Genomic DNA, 26,306 nt, shown 5'->3' on the forward strand with positions numbered 1-26,306 from the left:
GTAAGGAGCTATGATCTTGAAGGTGCTGAAAATAATATGTGTTTGAGTCCTACAACAAGGTCACACTAATGCCATTCGAATGGAAATAGACCCCAAAACTTCTGAGGAAAGGACTGGCTCCTGCCTCTGCACTGGTGAAACAACAGGTTAAGTACTGCAAGAGAGTGTCTTGGGGCCAAGTTGGGCAAAAATACTATTGGGCAGAGACAAGTAGAGTCTTTTCTCCTGTAGACTGACATGGTCCAGAATTGTTTCAGAGTTCCAGAGATGGCAGGTTGAACTCATGAATAACAAATTACCTGACATGTTTTAAGATGTAAGATATTTCTCTGGGTAATGGGCCCAGGCATGGATTTCACTTTACTGCACTTTATGATTTTTCTACTATTTCTGAATGCCTTGCAACATCAATTACTTCTATAATCTGAGATTTCAACATCAGTAATAAAGGGCTTCAGGGTATGGCTCAGTGGTAGAGCATTTGTCCGGCACTCATAAGACCATAGTTCAATTCCCAGCATGAATAAATAAGAAAACAGATCAAATTAATCACCATTCAAAGAAAAGAAATTAGAGACTACTTTTAGAATCTGATTCCCTTACCTGCTGAAATGCTAGGACAATGGAGCCAGGTTATTCTCAAGTCTAGCTAGTAGAGGACCAGCAGGGCTTGGCGGTTGCTACTTTGAAATTGATTTGGATATTGTTCATATATCTTTCACCTTGTTTCAGAAAGGAGTGAAATCATCCTTGTAAAAGAGTGACTTACTAGAAAGGGAAAGGAAGACAACTATGGTAGAGGGGACAAAGAAAAAGTCAGATTTATGCTACACTCCATGACACTGCCACCCACTCACCTATGGGCTTGAGTAGGCCATTCCAACATCCAATCACAGAACGGCATCATCTTGGTGAAATGACATATGCCACCGTAGGAGGAAAGCAGCCACTCATGCAGTGCTCTCTAACTACTGGAATAAGGGTCAGGCTTCCTTTTCCCGGGGCTTTCTTCCAGAGTATGTTGTACTATGACAAATAAGGCTATTAGAAGTGATTGGCATCAAAGGCCTATTTCACATTACAGTCTTCAAAGGAGGGAGACATTGTTGATGTCAGTAAATGTAAATGGTGGTTGTATGACATGATCCCAGGAGCTCCTTGTCCTCTGCTAATTGGATTTGGACAATGTGGCTCTAAACATCAGCATTAGCAAATAGCCTATATTTACTTTCTCCACTTCTCCCTGGGTATCATTTCTCTCAAGCAGACTACTGATACATACATAGGGGAGGGATATAGAGATCATATTCCCAGCAGTGCAAGATAGCCTGTGGGTAACAGGTAATGCTTCTGGAAGGAATTCACCTCTTCTTGAGAACCTAAAGAACCTGGCAAGGATGCTGCTCTAGCTTAATAGTAGACCTGCATCTAACATGTACCCGCAGACTCTCCACAGATACTGTTGTTTCCCACCTGTACCGCACATGTACTGGGGAAGAACCAACACATCACACTTGTACTACATAAAGCAGGGGCAAAGCCATCTTAGCTCACAAGGTTTTGTCACATGCCTGTTTTGTCACATGCCTGCACCTCAGCAATTTTATAGTTTGTGTTGTTGACACTTCTCAGCATCCTTAAGAAGGAATGGTTCATAAAATGAATAAGGAACTTGCATGGGATTTTACACATGCTTGAGGAAACTATCATGGTAACTCACATTAAACCTATCACTTTCTTGAGAGTGCTTCACAAAACAGAAGGCATTTCAGTTCTCCTTATAGAACAGGGACTGACTTCTGCCATTCTGCATAGGAATGTGGAATAGCATTGACCTGAGAACCTAACCTCTTGCTGATAAGCAAGATGGTGGCTTATTCATTGGGGGAAATATCTAAGAAAAAAATAGCTCTGCAACTGGGAATGGGTAAAGGGTTGTCTGTTTGGAAAGCAAAGCCTATTTTCCTTCTGGATTAGGTAGGCAGGAGCTAACTTGAAGTGCTTGTAAGGTCAGGCAGTCTGTGAAGAGCCATCATGCAGAATGGCCTGTACACAGCAGTAGGGCCAAGCTGCTTCCTTAAGGACTGCACCGTCTCCTGCTCTCCTCTTGTTTGTTGGGATTTAGCTGCATATATATGAGGAACCATTGCTGAGTTCTAAGGACCCCAAGATAAAACAACATCATAAGGATTATGTAGGATTTCTTCTTCTTTGTGTGTGCTGAGGATAGAACCTGGGTCCGTGAGTGTGCTAAATACAATCTCAGCACTGAACTACAGATTCAATCCATGATAGCTTCCTATATTTAGAGACAAACATACTTCTTGGTATCACTCAAGCCAATGAACCCAAACAGACATTTTTACCAGCTCCTAGAATAATTAATCATTGAAATTCTCTGTTTCCATCTATACCAGGCTTCTATCTGGAACTATTATAACCAGGGTGTGGGCATCCATGATAACTGTGTGCCCAGAATTGAACCATTTTGTCAGGTACCATTGCCAAGTCTACCAATCTGTCTCATTGTTACCTTTTATTCTTAAGATAATGAACTTTTAGTATTCTATGAGCTCAGAAAGTTACTTCCAATTTTTGGATAGTATCTTTAGATACTTACATAACATTTATCAAACTAGGCACTTACATGAATTGTAACAAGGTTATGATATAATGACATATAAACTCTATTATTAAAATATTATGCCTAAGATCAGGTGGGGTGTGGCTCCGTGATGCAGCACTTGCAAAGCATGCCTGAGACTTTGCACTTTATTCCTAGCACCACAAAGATAAGGATTAATAGAAAACAAAAAGATTTAACTAAATGGAAGAAGATATCATGTGTTTGAATGGAGACTCCCAGCTATTTCCAAATTAATTAACAAATATAGTCTCAAACAAAAATTCTGAATTGGTTCACATGACAAAAAAAAATGATATCTGAAATTAAACACACATCCGCAAGGATGAATGGCCAAGGCACACATCTAAAACTGCAGGTGGATGTTTGTGTTTCTACACATTCAGATATCCAAAGGCTGCGTGCATTTTTATGAGTAGAATGTTGAAAGTGGAAGCACAGACCAGGGAGCATGCAGTTGAAGAAGGAATTTTAATCCACAGGGAAAGCATCACAGCATAGACACTGGGTGGAAATAAATGTTCACTTAACAATAAAGAACCTGCTTGTTTTCTTTTGTATGCAGTGTGGGCACCCCCAGGACAGAAGGGAGGGCATTCAGAAGTATATCAGCTGGTGTTCAAAACCCACAGAGAGGCCTTTAGGCAGCAAGCCCTGATGACAGACAGCAGTCACATAAGGCAGGCTTCAGAGACCTCACTCAGAGCTCTTTTCTATTCATCTGTGGCTTACTTCATTAGCCGGTCCTGGTCACCATGCTCCCTTCCTCCAGCTGCTCTTCTGCAACCCACATGGGTACCATAGTCCTGGTGAGCAGAACTATAATCCCAGTGCCCCCTACCCCAGGCTGAGGCAAGAGGATCTCAAGGTCAGAGTCAGCCTGCACTACACAGTGAGTCTCCATGTACAAATAATAATAACCTCAAAACTGGTGAGTGGCTTTGGATGCGGTCAACTGAGAGTTCTCCCTACGTATCCCTCCGCCTGAACAGCCTTCCCTACCTGCTCTTCTGGGTACTGAGCTGCCAAATTATGGCATCTTTCACAATGGCTCATGATTCAGTGTGGAATTAAGACAGATTCATACAAAATAAAGAAAAGGTTGAATTCTAATCAGTATTAAGCCATTCCATAATAAATTCCTAGCTCATGACATAGAACAAATAGATTCCATAATAAAAGCATAGAAAAACAACATGTGTCTTCTTGAAAGTGTGACAGTCCAGAGACAGTACTCAGAAACTGATTTTTGTGCTGAGGCATGGCTCACTGGGGCAGTGCTCATTCAGGTCATACGAGACCCTGAGTATTATCCCAGCACTACGGAAAAATAAAAACTTTGCACATTATAAATTAATTAATGATCAAAGAGATAAAATATTGACTACACTTGAATGTAGAGTATTTGTAAGAAACAAAATTACAGACCAAAGGTGGGGGGAGAGTAATTGTTGGAGAGCAAGAGCCGGTATCCATTACATATCAAACTCTTTAAAGTGATAAAAATAAGGTAATTGCCCCAATAGGTGTATGTGTGTGCTAAAGAAACTACTGAGTATATGAAACATATACAAACATAGATAAACTCTTCCCCTACCAAACACAATTGAACTGGAAAGCCGAATGTTCATGTTAGAGATTGGTGATAGACAGTAAGAACTGGATACCCACAAATGTCCTTCAAGTTGGTGAAAACAACCCCTCAAATAAAGATTCAATGTTGCTCAGGGTGGAGGGAACGGTCATCAAATTTCCATTCAGAATAGGAAGAGTTATCCATCCGCACAGCAATTCTGTCGAGAAAGTTACCAGAAACCTTTATAACTTAGAGGTGCAGAATCTAGAGATTTTTCTCCAGGGAGAACAATGGTCCTCCTGCAAAGTATTGTTTTATAACACATTGCAATGGAAACAACATAAATATCTAACACAAGGAACTGCGTTAAAGAACACCCTGCTGCAAGGATTATGCTGTGCTCACATAGCTGAGGGCTAAGCTGCCATTTACACTCCCAGAAGTGTGTATGACTTACCTTCAAAATAGTCACGCTATTTTGTTATCAAGAAATAATCGGCTCAACGTTATTCCATTTTTATGGACAAAATGCACAATCGCCGCTTTGTTTGTTTGTTTGCTTGCTTGCTTAGCTTTGCTTTCTAGCGTTTCAACAATTGCATGTGTTAATTACATAGCTTTCAAGATTAAAGCCTGTAGCAACTAGAAGGTGCTTTTCAGAGACCAGGGATTCTCAGCTGTTCCTGGAAGCCAGACAGTGGAGCACAGATACAGAAGGTTCCCATCACTTCCCCCCTGCTTTGTCACAGTGGAAGGAATGTTCCAGGGTCCCACGCTAGAGCATTCTACCAGTGTCATCGACATGTCTGTTGTCAAGGCTGACCATTTATTTAAGATGCTCTTCTCTGTGCACGGCTTTCTGTGTCCATGGTGGGAGGGAGGAACAGAAAGCAGGGTATGAATTTTTCACCAATACAAGGATATTTCACAGGGAAGGAGCGGAACTCTGTGATGCTGGTAGACAGTTCTTGGTCTGACAAGTGAAGGTGGAATTGGACAGCAAGCGGGGAACTGAGTAATTGCTCTTTTTTTTCTCACTGACAATATCAACCGATGTTTGGTATTTTATTACAGTATTCATATGGGCAAGGTTCCCAGGAGACCAATAAAGTCTTTCCAGTTGTCTTCGAACCTGATTTGAATAGAATATGACCATGACAAGATCAAGTGCAGCACTGACAAACAGAAACAATGCTTATGTGGTTAGTGTGGGGGATGTGGGTATGTCTGCAGTGGGATTGTCTGCAGCACCAGCCAAGCCACTCCTGGGCATGTGACCTGAGCAAGTGGCCATGTTGAGCCCAGATCTTTTTCTCTGTTCCCTGTGGATGATATTAGTTTCTATCTTTTGGAGTTGCTGTAATGGTTCAAGTAACTATATAAAAAATTTAGACTCCATAATTTACCATGCTATTCATTCTTTTTACACTGATAACAATAACACCCATAATGATTTTGTTTACAAAATCAATGCCATAGACAAAGATTAAGATTTGAGGATTTATTACCCAGAATGGAGACTATAATTAATGATTCTAGTACAGTCATGCTTCAAAAATAGAGGTATGCATTGCCACCGCCCATTCTTTTCTAAGAGCATAAGATGCTCCTTGTTTGTTTTGTTTTGATTTTTGGAGACAAAGATTTCTCTGTGTAGCCTTGGCTGTCCTGGAACTCACTTTGTCTAGGTAGGCCACATTGTTCTGAACTCAGAGATCTACCTGCCTCTTCTTCCCAAGTGCTGGGATTAAAGGTGTGTGCCACCACCACTTGGCATGTTTCAAAATTAATGATGAGATTGCTAATATTCCAACTAGAGAAAATTGGTGAGTACATAAAAAGAATGGCTGTCTACATTAGCCCATTTAATCAACTTCACAGTATAAACACATATTAAAACATTGCTCTGAACTGAAAAATAATCGCATACAGTCATTATTGTAATAACTAGCGTACAGCTTATAAACAATGCTTGTTGAAATCCAAGCAGAAGAAATATGAAAGAATTGGAAAATAGGAGAAATAAGAAGGGATTCCCATAAGCAGAGGGATGGCAAGGCAGTGACATAGAAGAAGACATTTGATCTGCTACTGAGGACATAGGAGGAAATAGAGTGTGCAGTTATGTGTGTTGGGATTCAGCCAGCTGCAGCTTGGAGCTGGGAACTGGAATAACAGTGGGGCAAGCTGTAGAGGAGACTGGAAGTTGAAGCTCCCCCCAGCAGCAGAGCCAGTCATCCACACACAGACTCAAACACACATAAACACTCACATACATACACACATTCTCACACACCTACACACACTCACCCTATACATACTCAGACACTTATACACTCGCGTACACTCACATACATACACACATACACATACTCTCACAAATATACACACACAGACACACACATTTACACACACATACATTCACACACTCACACACATACGCACACAACTGTACACACACTAAAACACACATACACACTCATATACACATGAGCACACACATACACACACTCACATACACTCACACACATACACACATACACATACTCTCACACACATACACACACACTCACATACAATCACATACACACTCACATGCATACACAATCATACACACAACTCTTTTATATCACCTCAGTTAATTCATTAATGCTTTCCTTGATCATTCTCACTGCATCAAACATTTTCAAACTATTTCATATACTCTCTATAATTACATGTATACATATTTATTAGTTCATTTAAAGTGTTTATTGACAATGTGGGTTGTTTCTAATGAATCCTCACATCAGCCCAGTTGCCCCATATGAAGCCTGATTTATTCATCCAATCGGTGCTCAGGAGGTGAAAACATTATGTCAGAACTAGGAAACCCAGATTGAACCTTCAATCACTTGTCATGATTAAGAAGACAAGGCTTGCATGCACACAATTATAAAATGGTGTGGAAAGTGGTAACCACCCCTGGGAATCCATGGCGTATAGGTGAGTTCACCCTAGGGAGTAAATCCTCTTCAGGTGAAGGGATCGAGGAAGGCTATAAAGGAAGAGGTGGTGTTTTGGCTAGCCTTAAAAAACAAAAAGAATTGAGTGAATAATAAGTGGGGAAAAAGACATCCTAGGAAGAAAAAGTCATTGCTGAGATTTGAAGGAATCCTGCAAAGACCATTAGGGGGCTGAGTGCTAGAACTATTGAAAGAAAGAAAGAAAGAAAGAAAGAAAGAAAGAAAGAAAGAAAGAAAGAAAGAAAGAAAGAAAGAAAGAAAGCAAGCAGGTAAGCGTGGGGGCAGAGCCCCCCTAATATGTTCACCCACATTCCAGTGGTTATGACTCATTGGAAGCAGTGCTCTGTATGTGGTCTTCATAAAAGGAGGACTCTGTGTTTAACTCCTGGTCTTATACACCTGTATTAGTCAGGGTTCTCTAGAGTTATAGAACTTATGGAATGAATCCATATATAAAATGGCAATTTACAGGCTGCAGTCCAACTAACCCAGCAATTGGCATCTGTGAATGGAAAGTTCAATAACCTAGTAGTTGCTCAGTCCCACGAGGCTGAACTAGTCTTCTGGAGGCTCCAATAGATGTGCTGGCAAGTAAGTGTAAACTGGTGAAGAGTAAATCTTTTCTTCTTCTATTGTCCTTATGTAGGCCTCCAGCAGAAGTTTTGGCCCAGATTAAAGATGAGCCTCAAGATCTAAATTAAAGGTGTGTCATTCCACCTCAAGATCTGGATCAAAGGTGCTTCCAGCCTCAAGACCCAGATCAAAGGCATGTTGTCTTCTTGCCTCATGATCTGGGTCACAGGTGTGTCCTCCACTTCTGGATTGTAGTTCATTCCAGATATAGTCAGGTTGGCAACCGAGAATAGCCATCATAATACCTAACCATACTCGCTATAAAACATGGCCAGATATATATATACATATATGTATATGTATATATATATGTGCGTGTGTGTGTGTGTATGTGTGTGTGTGTGTATACATACTAGAAAATTATTGATATGATATGGGGTGCAAGATTACCACACTGGAGACTTGGAGACTTGAGAAGGAAGTAATCTTATATCTTGCTTCAGTCTCTTCCTTCCTGTCCTTGAGTAATTTTGTGCCATCTTCAAAATGGGAATGACCTCACAGTTTGTTGTAAAGTCTCAATAATATAACATTTGTAGATTATGAAGTGTCTGGCACAGCAAGTAGTAGCTGACACAAAGAGAAGACAAAGAGACTAGAGAGAGGCTCCATAGCTAAGAGTACTGTCTGCTCTTCCAGCGAGCTGGGGTTTAATTACTAGTATGCAGATTGCAACTAACAATGGTCTGTAACTCCAGCTTCAGGTGATCCAGTGTCCTCTTCTGGCCTCTGCAGACACTGTACACATGTGGACCACAGATGTACATGCAGGCAAAGTACCCATACATGAAATTCTTTAAGCAATTTTAAAAGAGAATATGATAGATTATAGTGAATAAGTTAGATAGATGTCTCTGAGAGGCTCCACCCAGCAGCTGGCTGAAACAGATGCAGAGACCTACAGCCAAATATTGGACAGAGCTTGGAGAGTTTTATGGACGAGTTGGGGGAAGGATTAAGGGACCCAGAGGGATTAGGTATTCCATAAGAAGATCAACAGAGTCTAACCTAGACACCTAGGGGCTCCCAGAGGCTGTACCACCAAGCAAGAGCATATATGGGCTGTACCTAGCCACCCCCACCTCCCCACACGCAGCAGATGTGCAGCTTGATCTTCATGAGGGTCCCCCAAGGACTGAAGCAAGAGTTGTACCTAAATCTCTCGGCCGCCTGTGGATCCCACTCCCCTAACTCAGCTGCCTTGTCTGTCCTTAGTGAAAGAGGATGTGGCTAGTCAGTCCTATGGAGACTTGATTTGCCAGGGTGGGGGAATACCAGGGAAGGCTCTCCCATCTCAGAAGAGAGGGGGAAGTGGGATTGGTGGTGGACTATGTGAATGGGGGGCCAGGAGGAAGGGGGCAGCAGTAAAAATTATATAATTTGGGATGTAAAGTGAATAAATAAATAAATAAATAAATACAAAGATATGATAGATAGATAGATAGATAGATAGATAGATAGATAGATGATAGATAATCTTTGTTAAATCACAACAAAACTGTACTGATCCTAGAATAGTAGGATCAGTAGATTCTTAAGCCAACCACCAGACTTAGAACTTTCTCTCCTTAATATAATGTGTATAATAAGTGTGAAAATCAAGCATGGCTGTAAATACCAGATATTTTACTTCCTAGAGGGAAATATCATTGTGTGTCACATACACTACTAATATTACAGTGTAGATGCAGGTCCTGCGGTGGCCTGCTCTGTGCCAGGATATTTCTGAGGCTTCCAGAGTGTTGCACATCCTTGAAACGTCAGATGACATTGTCCGTCCTAGTTGTTTTTCTTTGAGTTATACTTTGAAATACTGAGTGACTTTGTGTTACCCAGTAAAAGAGTTAAGAGGCCTAGACTAGAGATTTGGAGAGTGAAGGGCAGAGTGCCCAAGTAAGGGTAAAGGGGATCTGAAATCTGCAAATGAATTCCACAACAAGCCCACTTCTGGGAGAGTGGCATAGACATTACATCTCCATAGGGAGCCCATTGAATTGCTAGCTTGGCCCAGAGAAAGAGGTCAAGCCCCATGTACCCTCTCCCAGAACCACTTCATCCCTCCTGAGGCTCCCACCTGATCCCACTTCCAGGAAATTCCCTGACTTTTTAAGTTTGTCTTTCACGAGTAAGATTTAAACAGCTCAAGTGGACACACTTGGGCCTGCCTCAGTGCCAGGAGGAGGATTAGCTCCCTGGAGCTGAGCAGATGATGCTAAATGATTCTTTTGTGGTGATTACAAGAACCGGGGGCTGAACAAATGGCCTCAGCATCTCTGGATACAGAGGAGCCCTGCCACCCTAAGGAAATGGACCACAGCAGGTGGCAGGCAACCCTTCCAAGGAGACCCAAAGTTTGCCTTTTAAAATGAATCAGATAGAAAAAACACATTGCTCCCCCCCCCCCCATGTAGGCATGGCAACCCATGCAATATCATCTTTTTTGGGCAGAATTAAAAATGAAAACCCTTGACAGAATAGGGAAGCTAAACACGTCTACTCGGGAGGGGCTCACAGGATAGATCCTCAGGGGTTAGAGTCCAGAAACTCTGTATGAGAACGTATGTAGTAAGGAGAGACAGAGGTTGGATGAGAACATCAGCATCAATGAGCTCATGATGTCATTGGCAGCCTACCTGTCCTTGGAGGAGTCCCACATTATGATGCCAACCCTTACAGCTTGCCTCTCACGATATCTCATAATACCAAGATGAAAAAGTCTCTCACTGGACTGTGTTAAAATAGTAATTTCTCCTTAATCATCACCAAGTGTGTGTTATACTTAAGGTGGGAAGAGAGTGTTGCCTGACTCCTCCACACACACTCATAACCTGATATACATAAAGCATTATAGCCTATAAAAACTGGTCCAGACAAGTTCCCACTTTGGCGCTTAAGGGAGAGAGAGAGCGGGTAGCAAGCGGGGGAAATCACTGTTTTTCTGCCTTAAGAGTTAATTTGTTTACTCATTACATCATTCAAAAATCTGCACAAGGACCTTAAAGAGCCTACGAGGGCTAAAATGCAGTATTACAGATGTAATTCATCTCAAATGTAAGTGTTCAATGTGTTGGAGAGATGAGACTTGGATGGAGAAGTATTTGATCACCTTTGAAAAAGTGAACAAGTAAGATGATTGGAATAACCAAGCATCCACCTCTGTGCACAGTGGTGACTCGGTCTCCCCTTCCAGAAGAGTGAGAAGCACCACTGCCCTGGAGGATCTGAGCATGGCTGTATGAGGAGAAAGTGATGGTTTGTTCCCAAACATGGCAAGAGTTAAAAGGAAAAGGACCATGCGGGTGGAAAGCCTTTCAGAGGTAACAGGAGGAGGCAGGGCAGAGGGAGGCTCAGCCACTGTACGCCCCCGAAATGTTGGGTGAGAGGACATGAACCAGGGACCATGGGTGCTAGCTACTTGCCTTAGTGAATCAGAACAGGTTTTTCCTAACAACTCTGATATACTGGAGCTTAAACCTCTGGCTTTAAGCAACTAAACTTTAACCTCTTGGGAGTTTGTTGTATTCAAAGACTCAAGGCCAGATTAGCAGTCTAAGAAATGCTGTTCTAGGAGCCACACAAGTTGGCACTAAAGGGGCTGGGCCTGGAAAAGAGAGGAGATCAGAAACTTGTCATGGCAATTCCAGAGTGTGGTGTTACGAGCCAAATTCAATGCATGCTATATTTGCCCTGTGTTCCTGGATCTCAAATTGATAAAGCCATGATTTATAATTGGCATAAAATCTGTACTCTTCCCCCAGATTTCTGTAACTCACTGAGGAGGAATTCCACTTGTTATACCTATGACTGAATTACCATTAAGAGTATCTGATCTGCCCTGCCCCCCAACACCAAAGCACCCTTCCTCTTTCAACTACTGGAATTGCATACATGACCCACCATGCTCTTGGCTTCAACCTCTCTCCTCTTCTACCATTTCCTACTCCAAACATACTAATAAATAAACAAGCAAATAAATTCTTGGACACATATATGTACATAGTGTGTTTCACAGAGACAACTGGTCACTTCCCTTAGTATGGTACATAAATCAGCATCAGTGATGAAACATTTATAGTTAGCTCCATCAGCATTGGCTGCTGAGGTGAGGATGGAAAATGTTTCATAGTGGCCTATTCCCTCTGCAGGGACCCATCTGCTGTTGGTGGGCAGAAGAAGGTTCATTGCTCTGCTCCCTGCTCCCCTCTTCTTTCACAGAGCCTTGGAGCTCAAGTGAAGGTTGTTTTTCCACTTTATGGCCCCGTCAATGTATCAATCAATGAAGCCTGGCCACTAATTAATTGTTATGCTATCCTGTTCCATCCATCAGGAAGACTGGTGGCCCCAACTGGGCACTGTGCCAAGACTCAGATCTGACTAAGGCAAGGAAAGGAGGGGAAATGGGTGAGTGAAGGAGCACAGAGGAGATCAGTTGATATGTCTGGGGAGGGACAGAACACCAAAGTTAACAGACAGTCTACACATTCCCAACAAGAGCTCCTGGCAAAATCTGGGATCTATCATCTTGCCTGTGCTACATACACCAAGAATTCTGCTTTTCTATACTCTGTCCAAGAGGCTACTTCCCACATACCTCAGACTGTCACCCTTTAACCCCACCAGAAGCTCTTGGGATACAGTAAAGTAGCATTTGTCTATGTGAAAATGTCAGGCATAGGATGGAAAGGTTTTCTGATTGATTCTCTATTCTTGGTCAATGGGTGCCCTGTCTACCCACTGTCTCCAGATGCTGACCTGTCTCAGTAATTGGATGGTCAGTCTTTTACTATGGCTTTGGGGTGAGCTTAATAAATAGACACTCTCTAAAAAGTGTGGAAGAGTAGCAGAGAGTGAAGTTGGAATACTTAAACCCCACAGTACTTTCCTATACATTTATGGGCATGCAGTGGTGTCTCTCTAAGGTTAGAGGGCACTAAACAAACTCCTCTCACACTGTGCACTCCAGGGTGGACAAACCTCCACATAAGTTCCAGAGTACTGAGCCATCCTTCGTGACTTCCTGCTCACATCCTTGAATATAGTCCATACACTGAAGTTGCCTTAACATCTATACATGCCTCATCTATAATCGCTGCATGCTTTATCTACAGTCACTACATGCCTCATCTACAGTCACTGCATGACCCACCTACTGTCACTGCATGTCTCTGGACCTCTTTTCTTACCTAAGAAGTCAATAGCTTTAAACCAACTTCTTGGCAGTTGAAAGTTTCTTCCAATGAACTCAGATAAAATCAAAGCTCTTAAGATTAATGGAAACAAAGCAGCACTGAGTGAAGAAGGGGGTGGGAGGGACAGTGAGGACACAGAATTCTGAAGACATGACCCTTTGAACAGTGGCCTGTGGAACCCTTTTAAGAAATCTACAATTATCCTCAAGGTGCCACTCAGAGTCTGTTTAACATGAGCATAGAGTGGATCTTCTTCATAGGGTCGCCAGTGTCTCTTCTTGTAACAGGTTCAAGGAGTCAGTCACTGGCCTTGTACTTAGGGCATGGCAGGTAAGGGCCATGGAAAATGTATCAGATTTAGTGAACCAGTAATGTCCTTATTGTCAGAGTAAAGGCACTGAAACCTATTGTGCCATCCTGTAACATATCTTCCCAAATGGTTGACTCTTCAATATTCCAACTATTCAAATGGGTATACATTCTGAAGTGTAAACATAGATCATAGTCACACATGCTCAGTGATTTTGCTAATATCAAAAGTTTTGAAAATATCTCTAAGTTGCTCAGAGGAGACGCACACAGCCACAACTGCTCCACCTCCATCAAGTATCTCTTTGATGGGACACCAAAGCCTCTGGGCTACTAGGGAGCTGGAGGATGATGGAAATTGTCTAGAACATAAGTACAGCTGTCCATGATTCAATGAGAAGACTAGCAAACCTTTTCCCATAATGCCGTAAAAAACAAGTGCACAAAATTGCAACAGCCATTCTACTGTTCCAGACATTAACTGTGAAGGGTAAGTCTAGTTTCGAATGTGGCTGAATTGGGACATACCTGGAGAACTGGTAAAGCACTGATAAGCATGTGTGGGGTGATGTTTTCAGAGGGGACTAGTATGTGGGAGTGGGTGAACTAAATGGAACAGATTTCCTGTTGGTGGTCCCTGTCTGAAAGGCTGGAGAGAACAGACATAGAAGACAAACTTCTCTCTTCTCCAAGAAGGGGTTCTTGTTTCTTTGCTATCTTGGACATTAAATCTTCTGGCTCTCTGTCCTTTGGACCCCATAAAGAACAGCAGCAACTCCTTCATAACCCTTACCACCCCAGGTTCTCAGACTTTTGACCTTTAACTATTCCAATGGCTATCATGGTTCTGGGTCAGTCATCTTGGAATGAAGTCTTACTTCTAGCATTCCAGGGCCTCCAGCCTGCAGACAGCATACCTTGGGACCTCTCAGATACCATGGTTATAAGAGTCAATACTCTCTTATATAGCTTATGTATAAGAATCTATTGGTCTTGTATCCCTGGAGTACTTCTAATAAAGCACATTGGTGGAAAAAAATAAACAATAATTTAAGAAACTTGTATCGTTTGAAAACAGCTGAAGTTTGGGTGGGATCACTGAGAACTTAGTAGCTATAGTCAGTCTTGTCTTGGACTAATTTTTCTCTCCTCAGTCAGCACAGAAGTACAACCAGTGTTAGGTAGAATGTGAATACTGGCCTCTGTGCTACTGTAGTCTAAAGAGGATCACTGGCTTCTGCTTGTTCCACTCAACAGAGAAGACTAGCTACATCATTACTGGCTGTCTTCTCTTCCTAAAGCAATGGTGGCAGCCAGGGTCCACTGGGAAGACCTATTCTTCCTTGTGCCAAGAAAACCTTAGGATTTAGTTCAATGGTAGAGCACTGGGCTATTAAACAGGGGACTCAAGGTTCAATTCTTGGCATTGAAAACAGCCAACAAAAAGCAAAACCAAAACATTTGAAAACACATGCCTGGCCAAAGCAGCTAAGGTACCTGAAGTTTGGGTGGCAAAGATAAGTACAGAATCATGTTTTTAAAAGTATAGCAGTTGAAGACAGGACGATTGATCAAGGAAGGACCACTGTTAGTTACCAGGGCAAGCCACAAGGCAGCAAGGTGTGTGTGTGTGTGTGTGTGTGTGTGTGTGTGTGTGTGTGTGTGCAAATGTGTGTACGCACATTCATATGCTCAAGAGACAAGCTTAAAACAACATGATACAGAAAGGTTATATATAGCAGATTAGGCAAAGTTTGTCAGGCTAATACAAACAAAAAGGAAGTACGACTGGCAATATAAATATCAAATCAAATGAGTTTACAGGGCAAAGGAGCCACTGAACAGGACAGAGAGTGCTATCAAATGGAGGTAAAGGAGATACATCATAACACAGACATACCATACTAAGCCTTTCATACTTCACAGTGTAGCACCGCAATGTAGAAAGTCAATTCTCTTAAAATCCAGAGAGGAAATGACAGGGATGCAGGAATAGTGGGAGACCTTACCACACCTCCCTCAGTATTTGACAGATTAAGTAGGTGAAGAATGAATTGTGATGTAAAGGGACTGAATAATATGTTTCATGTGTCTGACTTAATAGATAGATGTCAAGTTTGTAATGTATGAAATAAAAATACACCATGTCTCTAACTACCTGTAAAGCATTCATGAGAACCGATTTTACAGTAGCCCACAAAGGAAATCCCAGTAAGTTCCAAAAAGTACAATTTGGACAGGCTCTGTTCTCCGACCACATTACAATAAAAGAAAATTAATGGCAAAAGTTCAAACCAGCAACCCCAAACACTTTGAAATTTAACAGCACTCTACTAAATAACTCTTGGGTCAGTGAGAAACCAAGGCTACAATTACAGATCATTTAAGTCCCAGCAACAGGAAGAACACTTCGTGCTAACACTTACGGGTTAGTGCCAGAGATAAACCCAGTGCTGAAGACCTGAGATTATTAACTGAAGAGACAGAAGATAAATGGGCTGAAGAGTCAAGCTCAGAAATTAGAAAACAATAATAAACCCAACCAAAGACAGGGAAGAAGCAGGAATAAGCAAATCCCAAAGCATAAAACAATAATTTTGAAGGTTGAAAAAAATGTGCTGTCAGTGAAATGGGTCTTTCTAAATGAGTGATAATATGAATAAATTGCTAAGCCAAAAAATCATGGTAAGCCCCCAAAGTGAGAAAAGGGGTATGCCTTCATCAACAGAAGCTTTGGGGGGCCTCTATAGTTTTAAGTTAATGGACTTTAAAATGTTTAATAGATACTTTATTTTATTATTTTTATGTTGTATGAATGTTTTGTCTGTGTGTTATCTATGTAAACTGTGTGTGTGTGTGTGTGTGTGTGTGTGTGTGTGTGTGTAATGCTACCATGGGCCAGAAGATGAAACTGAATCCATTAGAACCAATTAGGCAGTTTTGAGCTACCATGTAGGTTCTGGGAATACAACATTAGTCTTCTGCAAGAGCATCAAGGCTCCTTAACTGCTGTGCTACCTCAGTATTGATATTTCAAAGAAAAATTAAGACTGCAAATTTAATTTAGAGGAAGAAAATTAGAATGAATGAATGAATGAATGAATGAATGTGTGAGTGTGTGAGAACTATATTCCCAAGTATGAGAAGGCAGCGCACACACACACCAGTCAGGATTTAGTGGTTCATGCCAGCACCAGACTCAGCTGCTGGCTATAGACCCTCAAACAACCTTTTCCAACCTCAGTTGCCTTATTTCTAAATTGATGATGACAGTGGTATGGATCTTATGAAGTTGTCAATGAAATAACAAAAGCGAAACCTCCAGCACTTGTTAAAGAAGGACTCTGTATTCACAGAGACACAAAAGACACATGTAGTGATATACACACTGACACACACACACACACACACACACACACACACACACACACGGCATTTTTACTATTGCAGTCCTCCAGACTGTCTAATAAGTAACCAATATGTCAAATACTCAGTAAGTAATTTAGAAGCATAGATAAAGAAACAGCCATAAAGATTGCACCACTTTGCTTTGCAAAAGCATGATTTTAATACAAAACCTTAACAGTGTTAGCGCAGAAAATCCAAATTCTTTATGAGCATATGTGTATACATATATAAGTTAAATATGAGCAAATGAAATCCAGAGTTGTAATAAAAATAAAATACAAGAATCAAATAAGGCATGTCCTGGGAGGAGATGAATGTTTCAGCATTAGAAAATCTACCATCTACTTTGGCACATTGGGAGGCAATTGACAATGTGTTGACCCAGAAATGTAGTTATTAGCCTAAGGAAATAACACTCAGCCAAAGACTGTGCTCAAGGTTATCTGAGGTAACGTTATTAAATTCTTAAGCAATCCAAATACCCAAACTGGAGGAATTCTCAAATATACTTTGGTTATACTGTGCTTAAACAAATAGACTATGCTTATGTGACATATAGAAATAAAAGATAGACCATCCATCCTATAGGCAGAACCTTGGTGAAATCATTATAAGAATGTTTCAATGATTATTTCAAAATGTAAAAATATATTCAAGATGGTATTAATTAAACATGAAAAATTAAAATAATATGTATAGTGTACATTTTAATATCTGCATTCATGTGTATGTGCTATGTACATAAAAATCACATAAATACACAAACATGTAAATATGAATATTGACCTGCTTCCTCGCTTTTCTGATGTAGAAATAACCCAATGTGTAGTTGTCTACAGTTATCATTTTGCACAAATGTGAAGATGAAATTAACATCATGTTTGGTTCTTTTTAAGCAGATTAATCTGCATGAAAATTCACACACACACACACACAATTATCCGTTATAATGTTGTTTAAGTCTGTGTGTGAGAGAAAGAGTATGCACAGTCTTTTATGAAGCAAGGGAATTAAGAGGAAATAGAACAAAATGTCACAGTGGTTATTATAGGGGAGTTGTAATTTCCATTTCTGTACTTCATTTGAAATACTATTCCTTAATGCCAGCAGATAAAATAATGCCAAATGTTAGAAAAAATGCTTTCAGTGAATCTCAAACAAGGAGCAAAACACCACACATATCATACACTTACCTGTTTATGACTTCATCTTTTAAAGATGCAGAAGAGATTACAGTACAGGTACCTGGGAAATTTCATATGGTGTCCAGCTATGACAAACTAACAGTATGTATTCATTAAACTCCACTCCCTAATCAAGATCATTTTAAGGATTAGTCAAGAAAAATATTGCTTGTGAGAACAAACGAACCTAGAGGACATTATGTTAAGTGAAATATGTCAGCAGAGAAAAACCGATTACAGCATATTCTCCTTGCATGTGGATGCCTAAATAGTTGATCTCAGGGTTGAATAGTGATTTCTAGAAGCTAGAAAGTACATGGAGGAATGAGACAAGAGAGAAGTTGGTTAAATTCTAGGGCTTCACATCACAAATTTAGGGGTAGCAAACGCTGTTTGCAATGCCTAGTCTGTATTCTATGATTGGCAAGAAGAAATAAGCTTAAAGCTGTCAAACATAAAATAATGACATGAACATGTTAATTACCCTGGTTTGACCAACTCACATTGTACATGTGTCTTTCAATAGTATGTTGTACACCCAACTAAGTGCAATAATTAAAATCACAGAAAGAATTTAAAATGAAAAAAAAAAAAAAACCACTAGTTTAACACGGGTCATGGAGTGTAACTGGCTGCAAGAATTGATTCCCTAGATGCCAGGTGTCTAGCACCATTTCCTGCTATCACTGGGACTTTGAAATGGAAGATTCAAAATGTTACCAGTAACTGCCATTCCATCCATTCAACCTGTGGACTCTATCTTTTAAAATCTTGCCACATTGTTTTAAAATGGGAAAAAGAAACCATTTTGTTTTAATCACAGAACTTCTCCCCAATACAGATTCTCTCTTCCCTTTCTCTCCTCCCTGACTCAACTTTCTTCCCCCTTCTCATAGTCATCTCTCTCCTGTCATTTTATCCAACTCTCTTCTCTACTGTATGAAGTGGAACTTTCTCTTCTTGCTTAAAACCAGGTCTGAGGCAGAATTGATTCCATAATGGAATCAACCCCCCTCCTTGACTGGATGTCCAGTATTAACAGAGGAAACAAGCCATCACTCACCCACTCTAGAATTCTGTGTTTGGAAGAAAGAGAATAATTTGTTGTATAAATGGTGAAATCTTAATTTAAAAAAAAAAAAAAAAAAAAGACTTGCGACTGAATTCAGGAGGTTATTATGGAAGAAGACTTTGTGTTTCATTGGCTATGGGGGATGAAAGCAGAGAATTGCCAAATGACTAATGTGTGGGATTCCAACCTCACGGGGTATCAGTGTCATGGACCAGAGCTTGACCACTGGAGAATAAAATGGAAACATCATTTGTAAAAGGCAAGGATTTCAAGGGGATTAAAGGGGCTCATGTGTGGTTTAAGATCTAACATTCAGGCTACATGTGATTTGGAAGTGAAGTTATGAACCAAAGCCCAACTCTTCATGAAGCGAAAGACATCATGACCCAACAAAGCCCTAATACTTAGGAGAAAGAGGGACTAGGGTGTGAGACCATGGGTGGGGGAGTCATTTTTAATAAGAAGCACAGGGATGGAGATAATATCCCAGCCCTGCAAACATGGAAGAGCTATGACTTATAATACAAGGAACAAAGAGCAAAGATCTCATGTCTTTTCTTCCCCTTGTTTTGGCTAAAATCAGATACATGTACCAATGAAAAGCAAGAATATAATGCTGTGTTAAAGTAATAACACAGTGTTGGAGTATACTTTAGAGGCAAGCCAAATCTTAATTCAAACCACTTTAGAAATCTTTGGAATGGCATGAACTCTGAGCATTGGCAGGCAGACTCTATTGATTTTATTGTTCATTCAATCTAAGTGGGCTTCTATGTTGTGAATAGAAAGAATGTTTTTGAACTATCAGGCTGTGTCAGTTAGCCAAGAATCCGGGACTTCTGATCTCAGACAGTGAACAGTGCCTGATCTGCATCTCAGGTGTTGTTAGACCTGAATATATAAAAAAGAAGAATCCACTTCTCCTTTGTAGTAGGTTCTTCCTTCCACATTTATCCTAGCAGCCTCTATGGCTAGTCAGCCAGATTCAAGGATGGGTGTGGTGGGGTGTGGTCACCATAGTGACCAAAAAAGATTGATATAGTTGGAAAGAGACAACGACAGCAGGAAGTTTGTTGTTTGTTTGTTTGTTTGTTTGAGCCTAGTATATTTTTGCAAGACTTTCTGAGAAAGGCTTCTTTTGAGTCAGATAAAAACTGTAGAGATGAGTAAAGAGAAGTGCTGTCATGTTGGAGAGCCAACAGAATGCCTGACTTCTTTTAAAATGTCTTTTCTGTAACTTTCAGGTGATCGTCAGTATAACCATCCGATTTTAAGCAGTGCTACCCAGACCCCTACACATGGTGAGAGCTGATTGACAACACTCTGCATCCCATCTGCATGCCAAGTGGCTCCTTTCCAAGGATGGGAGAAGTTGGAGCCATGTGACTGCCTTCCCCCAGGCCACACAGCTTCACTCTTCCTTTGAGAACATTGTTCCCTGGATGTCTGTGTCTTTGACATAAGAATGATTTTTCTGCCATAAAAGAGAAGGGAGACCCTTCCTAAACTCATTCAATATTTGTAATCTCCATCGCTTCCTGTGGCCACAGATTATATAGATCAATAGCAAGGAGATTAATGTTCTATTTTGCTTAAAGCCTTTAGGTATCATTGACAAGCAAAACAAGAGCTAGTTGAACCATCTTGATCCTCCTCAAACTAATTAATATTTGACAAAACTCAAGATTGATTTGAGCTTTACCCTCTTGGCAGAGAAAAGGCAGATGGTTGCCCAAAGGAGGGCTGTTAGCAAAAGGACAATAGGAGATAAGACCACCTTTCCCTGTCAGGTTCTAACATCCTCCCAGAAGACCAGAACTTATCATTTGAATTCCCAGATAAAAAATTTTGGAATCTTTCTCAAAACTTAGTAGAATATATGACAGCCCTGGAAACTGTGATCTGTCAGTGGTGCTTGTCTCTTCACTATAAAAGTTTCAGTAATTAAATAATAATGATCAATAGGTGTTTCTTGAGAGATACATTCAAAACAAAGATCAATCCGAAGCCAGGTCTGATGATGCAGGCTTACACTCTTAGATAATAAGGAACATGAGGCAGGAGGATTGGCAGTTTCAATGCCTGTTTGAGCTAGAGAATCAGTTCAAGGGCAAACTGGGAAACTGGGAAGGCTAGATCAGTGGTTGCACATTTGCCTAGCATGCACAAGTTCCTGTGTTTATCCCCCATATAGCACCTAGCAGAGGGATAACGATTCTCAAGCCATATTATATAGTATCTTAGCACTGAGTCTAGGGCACATCTAAATTAGGAAGAGGAATAGGGTATTGTGACATGCTTTTTCAATGCTACAGGCTAGAGGACACTTGTTATGTGTGGGTAGGAGCATAATTAGAAGCTTCTGGTTTTAGGATACAAGAAAACCAGAACTGAGATCAGTTCAAAGAGGTTGATGCCAGTTGTAATGTTGATTGTGGGACAATAAGGAAGACTGAGATCAGAAACATCTTAAGGAAAGAATTGAGGTGGTTTTGTCACTCAAAATTTGTATCTCAATGAGAACCAATGAAATGGAGATCCAAGAGTATTTGGAAGAATTAAGGCTTGGCAATGGATACCATCTAAGGAAGAAGAAAAATAGTGTGCAGGAATTGGTGATAGTGAATTTGAGTCTAAATTTATAGAATATGGTATGACTGTAGAAGATACAAGGAAAAAAAATATTCCATAGGTACTTTGAGGTTGGAGGTGGGGATGTCTTCATTAATCTTTGAAGGAAGTAACAGAAGGCTTCAAAGTGGGGACTCTCTGTGCAAGAATTCTGCAGGGGTAGGGAAAATAGAAGGCAGAGGTAGAGAGTCTGAGAGATGCTATGGGGATTAGTGAGTGGGAAGAACAGCCAAAAAAGGCAGGGAAGGAAAGCTTCCACTTGTTCAGTAACATTCTGGAATGAACAACTACTGAAATGAGCCTCCTCAGGAAGAGCCAACACAGGCATAGAGTACCAACAGAAGGTCTGTTCCCTACTCCACCTCTTCCTGTCTTCCTTCTTCCAGCTGGTATGAGGAGATGGGGATAGATGGGGCCCCAGTGTCAGTTCTTGAGCAGCTTGCAGAATAGTTGAAGTAGAGTTTGCCTGCATTCTTTCTTGGATGGTATTCTTTCCCCCAACACCAGAGAATAAGTAGAACTACTAGGAAGGCAGAAAAGACCTACCTACATCTAATTGATCAACACAAAAGCATTAACTAGATCCTTAGTTTGGGCCATGCTATTGGAGGGAAACAGGAAAATTAGAAAGCAGATCTACTGATGCAAAGATCTCTGAAGTCATTTGATATGACCAAAATCAAGTCATGTCAAATCATTAGAGATCAGGGAGAGAATAGGTGTCACTGAGTGAATGGGGATGGTAGGTAGAAGACCAGATATCATTGAGATTTGACAAAATGTAACAAGGTCACAGTCACAAGCCTTTAGTTAAAGAAGAATGTGATCAGGGAAGGAAAAAATAAAGCAGGGCATCCCAATCAAAGACAGGCTTGGTTGAGGGGGGCTTAGGCAACCACAGTCAGGATAAAAGGCAAAATGTTCTTGGCTCAGTTGCAATTTCAGAATAAGTGGTAGATGACAGTATATAAACCTACTGCATTTGGAAGAAGGAGAACTGAGCAATGACCTCAGTGGCAGTAAGATGCCAAGACTCAGAGGGAACCCTGTTCTTCTCCAGAATGGTGAGAAGTGAAGAAACAAGAAGTAATGGATCAGTGGCTATTAAGCAAGTCTAGGGAGCAGCACTCTCAGCTTCATGCCCACTCCACTTCCTGGCATCTGTCCTGGTCCATGCCAGGGAGGCTCTTTCTGTACAGCATGTTCTGATCTCTTAGGATACAGAGCATCCCTCACCCCCTCACATATGTAGGAAGCTGGCACAAACACCAGCTTATTGGCTGAAATCCCCTGGCTCAATCCCCAGTTCTGGGGGTGACAATGCAGGAGGGAAGGAGAGAAAAGCCAGGAGTTCCCATGCCTGGGGCAATCCTTGGATACAGCCTAGGAAGGTGACTGTCTCTCCCAGGGACAACAGGATTCTTGCATTCTGTAATGCAATACTCTCTGCCAAGAGGTGTAGGAAACCAAAATCCATCTGTAGATTGATCCCAACTTGGGGCCTGCCTCTTCTCAGAGGACCTATGGCTTTGAGTTCCAAACAAAGAAGATGGATAGATGATACAGCCAGACTGCTGTTTCCCTACTCATTTCTGGGAATGGTATCACTATCTCCCTGGAAACCAACAGTTGACTTCTCTTTTATGGTTCCTCCTCCTCCTCATGTCAATCAAGCATCGAGGCATTTTGTTTTCTTCCCCTACACCTCCATCACCTTCAGATCCCGACGCTCACTGCTCCCTTACCCATCCTTTCATCCTGTCTTGTGTTTATCCTTAATCTTTCCTCCAGAGCCCACTCACCCTGAGGATACTTTTATCCTCAGAGTAGATCATTTATCTACTCTGGTAACCATTAGTCATCTCTATTTCTTTCTTGACTCTTCCCCTGGGCTTGGCAATTAACCATACTCTGCTGTGTGTCTGCTGACTTTGAAATTATGAGGTCTATCTTAGGGAAAGTGGGAGAAAAGAAGAAGGTATGATAGGCAGGTTTTGCTCAGTTTCTCCTTCTGGGACCTTAGAAATTCCTAAGGCAACATCTGAGAAAGGGCTTCAAGTAAGTAAGCTGTGTAGCTCACAGAACCTTGTCAACCATGGAGCACAGCGAGGCCTAAGGAAGCTGCCTGAAAGGTGCATGGCACCGTGGATTGAGTGTGGCTTGCAGCTGCAATGGAGTAGGGGCCTGTATCCAGCTTCTCTGTGGTCGTTACAGCTGCACTAAAGTTGGACTAGCCTAATACCAGATCAGCCTTCAGCTATTAGGATGAGACAGTACATTCATGTAGACATGGGTGGCTTTATTTCTTTGTTGTTGGATTTTTTTTTGTTTGATTTGGTTTTGAGACAGGGTTTCTCAGTGTAGTCCTGGCTGTCCTGGAACTCACTTGGTAGACCAGGCTGGTCTCAAACTCAGAGATCCATTTTTAAAGGTTTGTTTTTTTTTTTCTTTTTCCTTCCTTTGTTTCTTTCTTTCTTTCTTTCTTTCTTTCTTTCTTTCTTTCTTCCTTCCTTCCTTTCTTTCTTTCTTTCTTTCTTTCTTTCTTTCTTTCTCTTTTGACATTGATAACATTATGATACTTGTCTTAGTTAGGGTTTCTATTGCTGTGATAAAACACCACAAACCCTACAAACTAAAAAACTTGGGAGAAAGTGTTTACTTAGCTTACACTTCCCTATCATAGCCCCTTATTGAAGGAAGTCAGGACAGGAAATAGAGGAAGAACCTGGAGCAAGAATTGAAATGAAGCCACAGAGGAGTGCTACTTACTGGCTTTCTCTTTCATGGCTTGCTCAGCCTGCTTTCCTAAACCATATAGGATGATGGTCCCAAGGGGGACACTGCTCCCAGTGAGACAGACCCTCCTACATCAATTATTAATCAATAATCTGCCCCCACAGATTCACCTACAGGCAATCTAATGGGGGCATCTTCTCAACTGCAGTCCCTCTTCCCATATGGCTCTAGCTTGTGTCAAGTGGCCAAAAAGCTAGCTAGGACAATGCTCCTTCATTGCACCTGGTTCGGTTTGATCAGACAGACCAGTGATGTATCTGGAGGAAGAAACTGTTGCTGAACGTCCCAACTGAGTCTTCAAGAACTAATCAATATCCACGGGAGCTAGCGGCAGCTAAGACAACGCCTTCCCCCGGGGACCTAAGGCGGGGGAAACTGAGTCATGGCCCTCCCCACTGAATCCTAGCATTGGAAAGCAGGATGGGGACTCTAGTCAGGGATGAAGCAGAAAGATGAGAGAAACCTTGTCCACACTGCCTTTATGTTCCCTAATGTCATGCCCTTGCTTTTCAGAGAAGCCACGGATGAATAACATCCTGACATCAGCCACGGAACCCTATGACCTCTCCTTCTCACGCTCTTACCAGAACTTAGCCCACTTGCCTCCATCATATGAATCTGCAGTGAAGACCAATCCAAGCAAGTACTCATCTCTGAAGAGGCTAAGTAAGTCAAGGCTGGCTGGAGGGTCAGTCTGTCTCAAGGGTCTCCAGGTTATTCTCGTCCATGTCCCTCTCTTATTGAATATCCAAGGGACTAAGTACAAAATCCCAAGAGCAAAGAAGTCAGTTGTACAGAGGATGAAGAGAATAGAAAGAAGCCTTTCTTTTGTTCTGTTGGTCCCAAGCCCACCCTTTTCCTAGTTTAGAATGATGCTGTGGGGCCCCAAGGCCACTATTGTCTATCTCTATAAGCTGCACTTGCCATTCATGTATCAGCTCGCCAGGGGTTCTTTTCAAACTATGGGCCTTCTGGTGTGCCATCTTGTAATAGAGGTGGCAAGGGCCCAAAGAACCATTCTATCGCAGCCAAGACCATCTCAAGGACCTAAATCTCCACACTGCTCGTGCACATACTTTCAGGGACCCACCTCTGCTATTGGAGTCCAGAATGGGTGTTGGCGATGGTGAGTTTAACACAATAAATATCAGAAAGTACATTTAGGGACATTTATCTTTACTGACCTGATCTCGGTGTAACCTGCTCTTCTCATTTCCATACAAATGAGTTAACATCTCTACCTGTGTATCTGTATCTGTGTATCTCTCTCTCTCTCTCTCTCTCTCTCTCTCTCTCTCTCTCTCTCTCTCTCTCTCTGTGTGTGTGTGTGTGTGTGTGTGTGTGTGTGTGTGTGTGTGTGTGTGTGTGTGTGTGTTGGTGATGTCACACAGAGCCCTGTGTATGCTGGACAAGCATCTGATTCCTGGGCTGTCCCCCCAGCTCCACAGGTCTCATTTGATGGCTGCCCAACTTCAGTCGGTGCTCCACAGCTGAGCATGCACCTGAAATTCCAGGGTGAGCCACTCTGAGAGCAGTACAGCCTACATCCATCACAGCCACATACAGACAAATGTTGAGTTTTATGGCAACAAATAAGTAACTCTGGGCATCATTGGAGAGGTGCCCAGAAATAAAAAAAAATAAAATGGGGCTTGGTAGGCAAGATAGACCCTACCCCTAACTCTGAGCCCACTGAAGAGGAAGCATCATTCTCACAGGAACCAGAGAGTTCCAAAGGCTGTTTGTAGGAGGCCTCCTCTCTGAAATCTGAGATAGTGCAGCCTTTTGTGGGCCCTGGCAAAAGACAAGAATCCATAAAGTGATTCTGGGAGAACCTACTAGTACAGGAGGCCAAAGCA

General features: G+C 41.5%; 1 protein-coding gene across 2 annotated transcripts in view; it reads left to right on the plus strand.

Moving 5' to 3' along the window:
* The window catches only part of Shisa6 (shisa family member 6), a 304,751-nt gene that overhangs the window by 271,260 nt on the left and 7,185 nt on the right, over positions 1-26,306 (plus strand). For both annotated transcript variants that reach the window (XM_034507372.2, XM_034507374.2), the window contains 2 exons: positions 20,265-20,321; positions 24,961-25,113. In XM_034507372.2, coding sequence (XP_034363263.1) covers positions 20,265-20,321; positions 24,961-25,113 — 210 coding nt within the window. The remainder of the gene's footprint in view (positions 1-20,264; positions 20,322-24,960; positions 25,114-26,306) is intronic.

The sequence above is a fragment of the Arvicanthis niloticus genome, chromosome 6, assembly GCF_011762505.2.
Source record: "Arvicanthis niloticus isolate mArvNil1 chromosome 6, mArvNil1.pat.X, whole genome shotgun sequence".
Lineage (NCBI taxonomy): Eukaryota > Metazoa > Chordata > Mammalia > Rodentia > Muridae > Arvicanthis > Arvicanthis niloticus.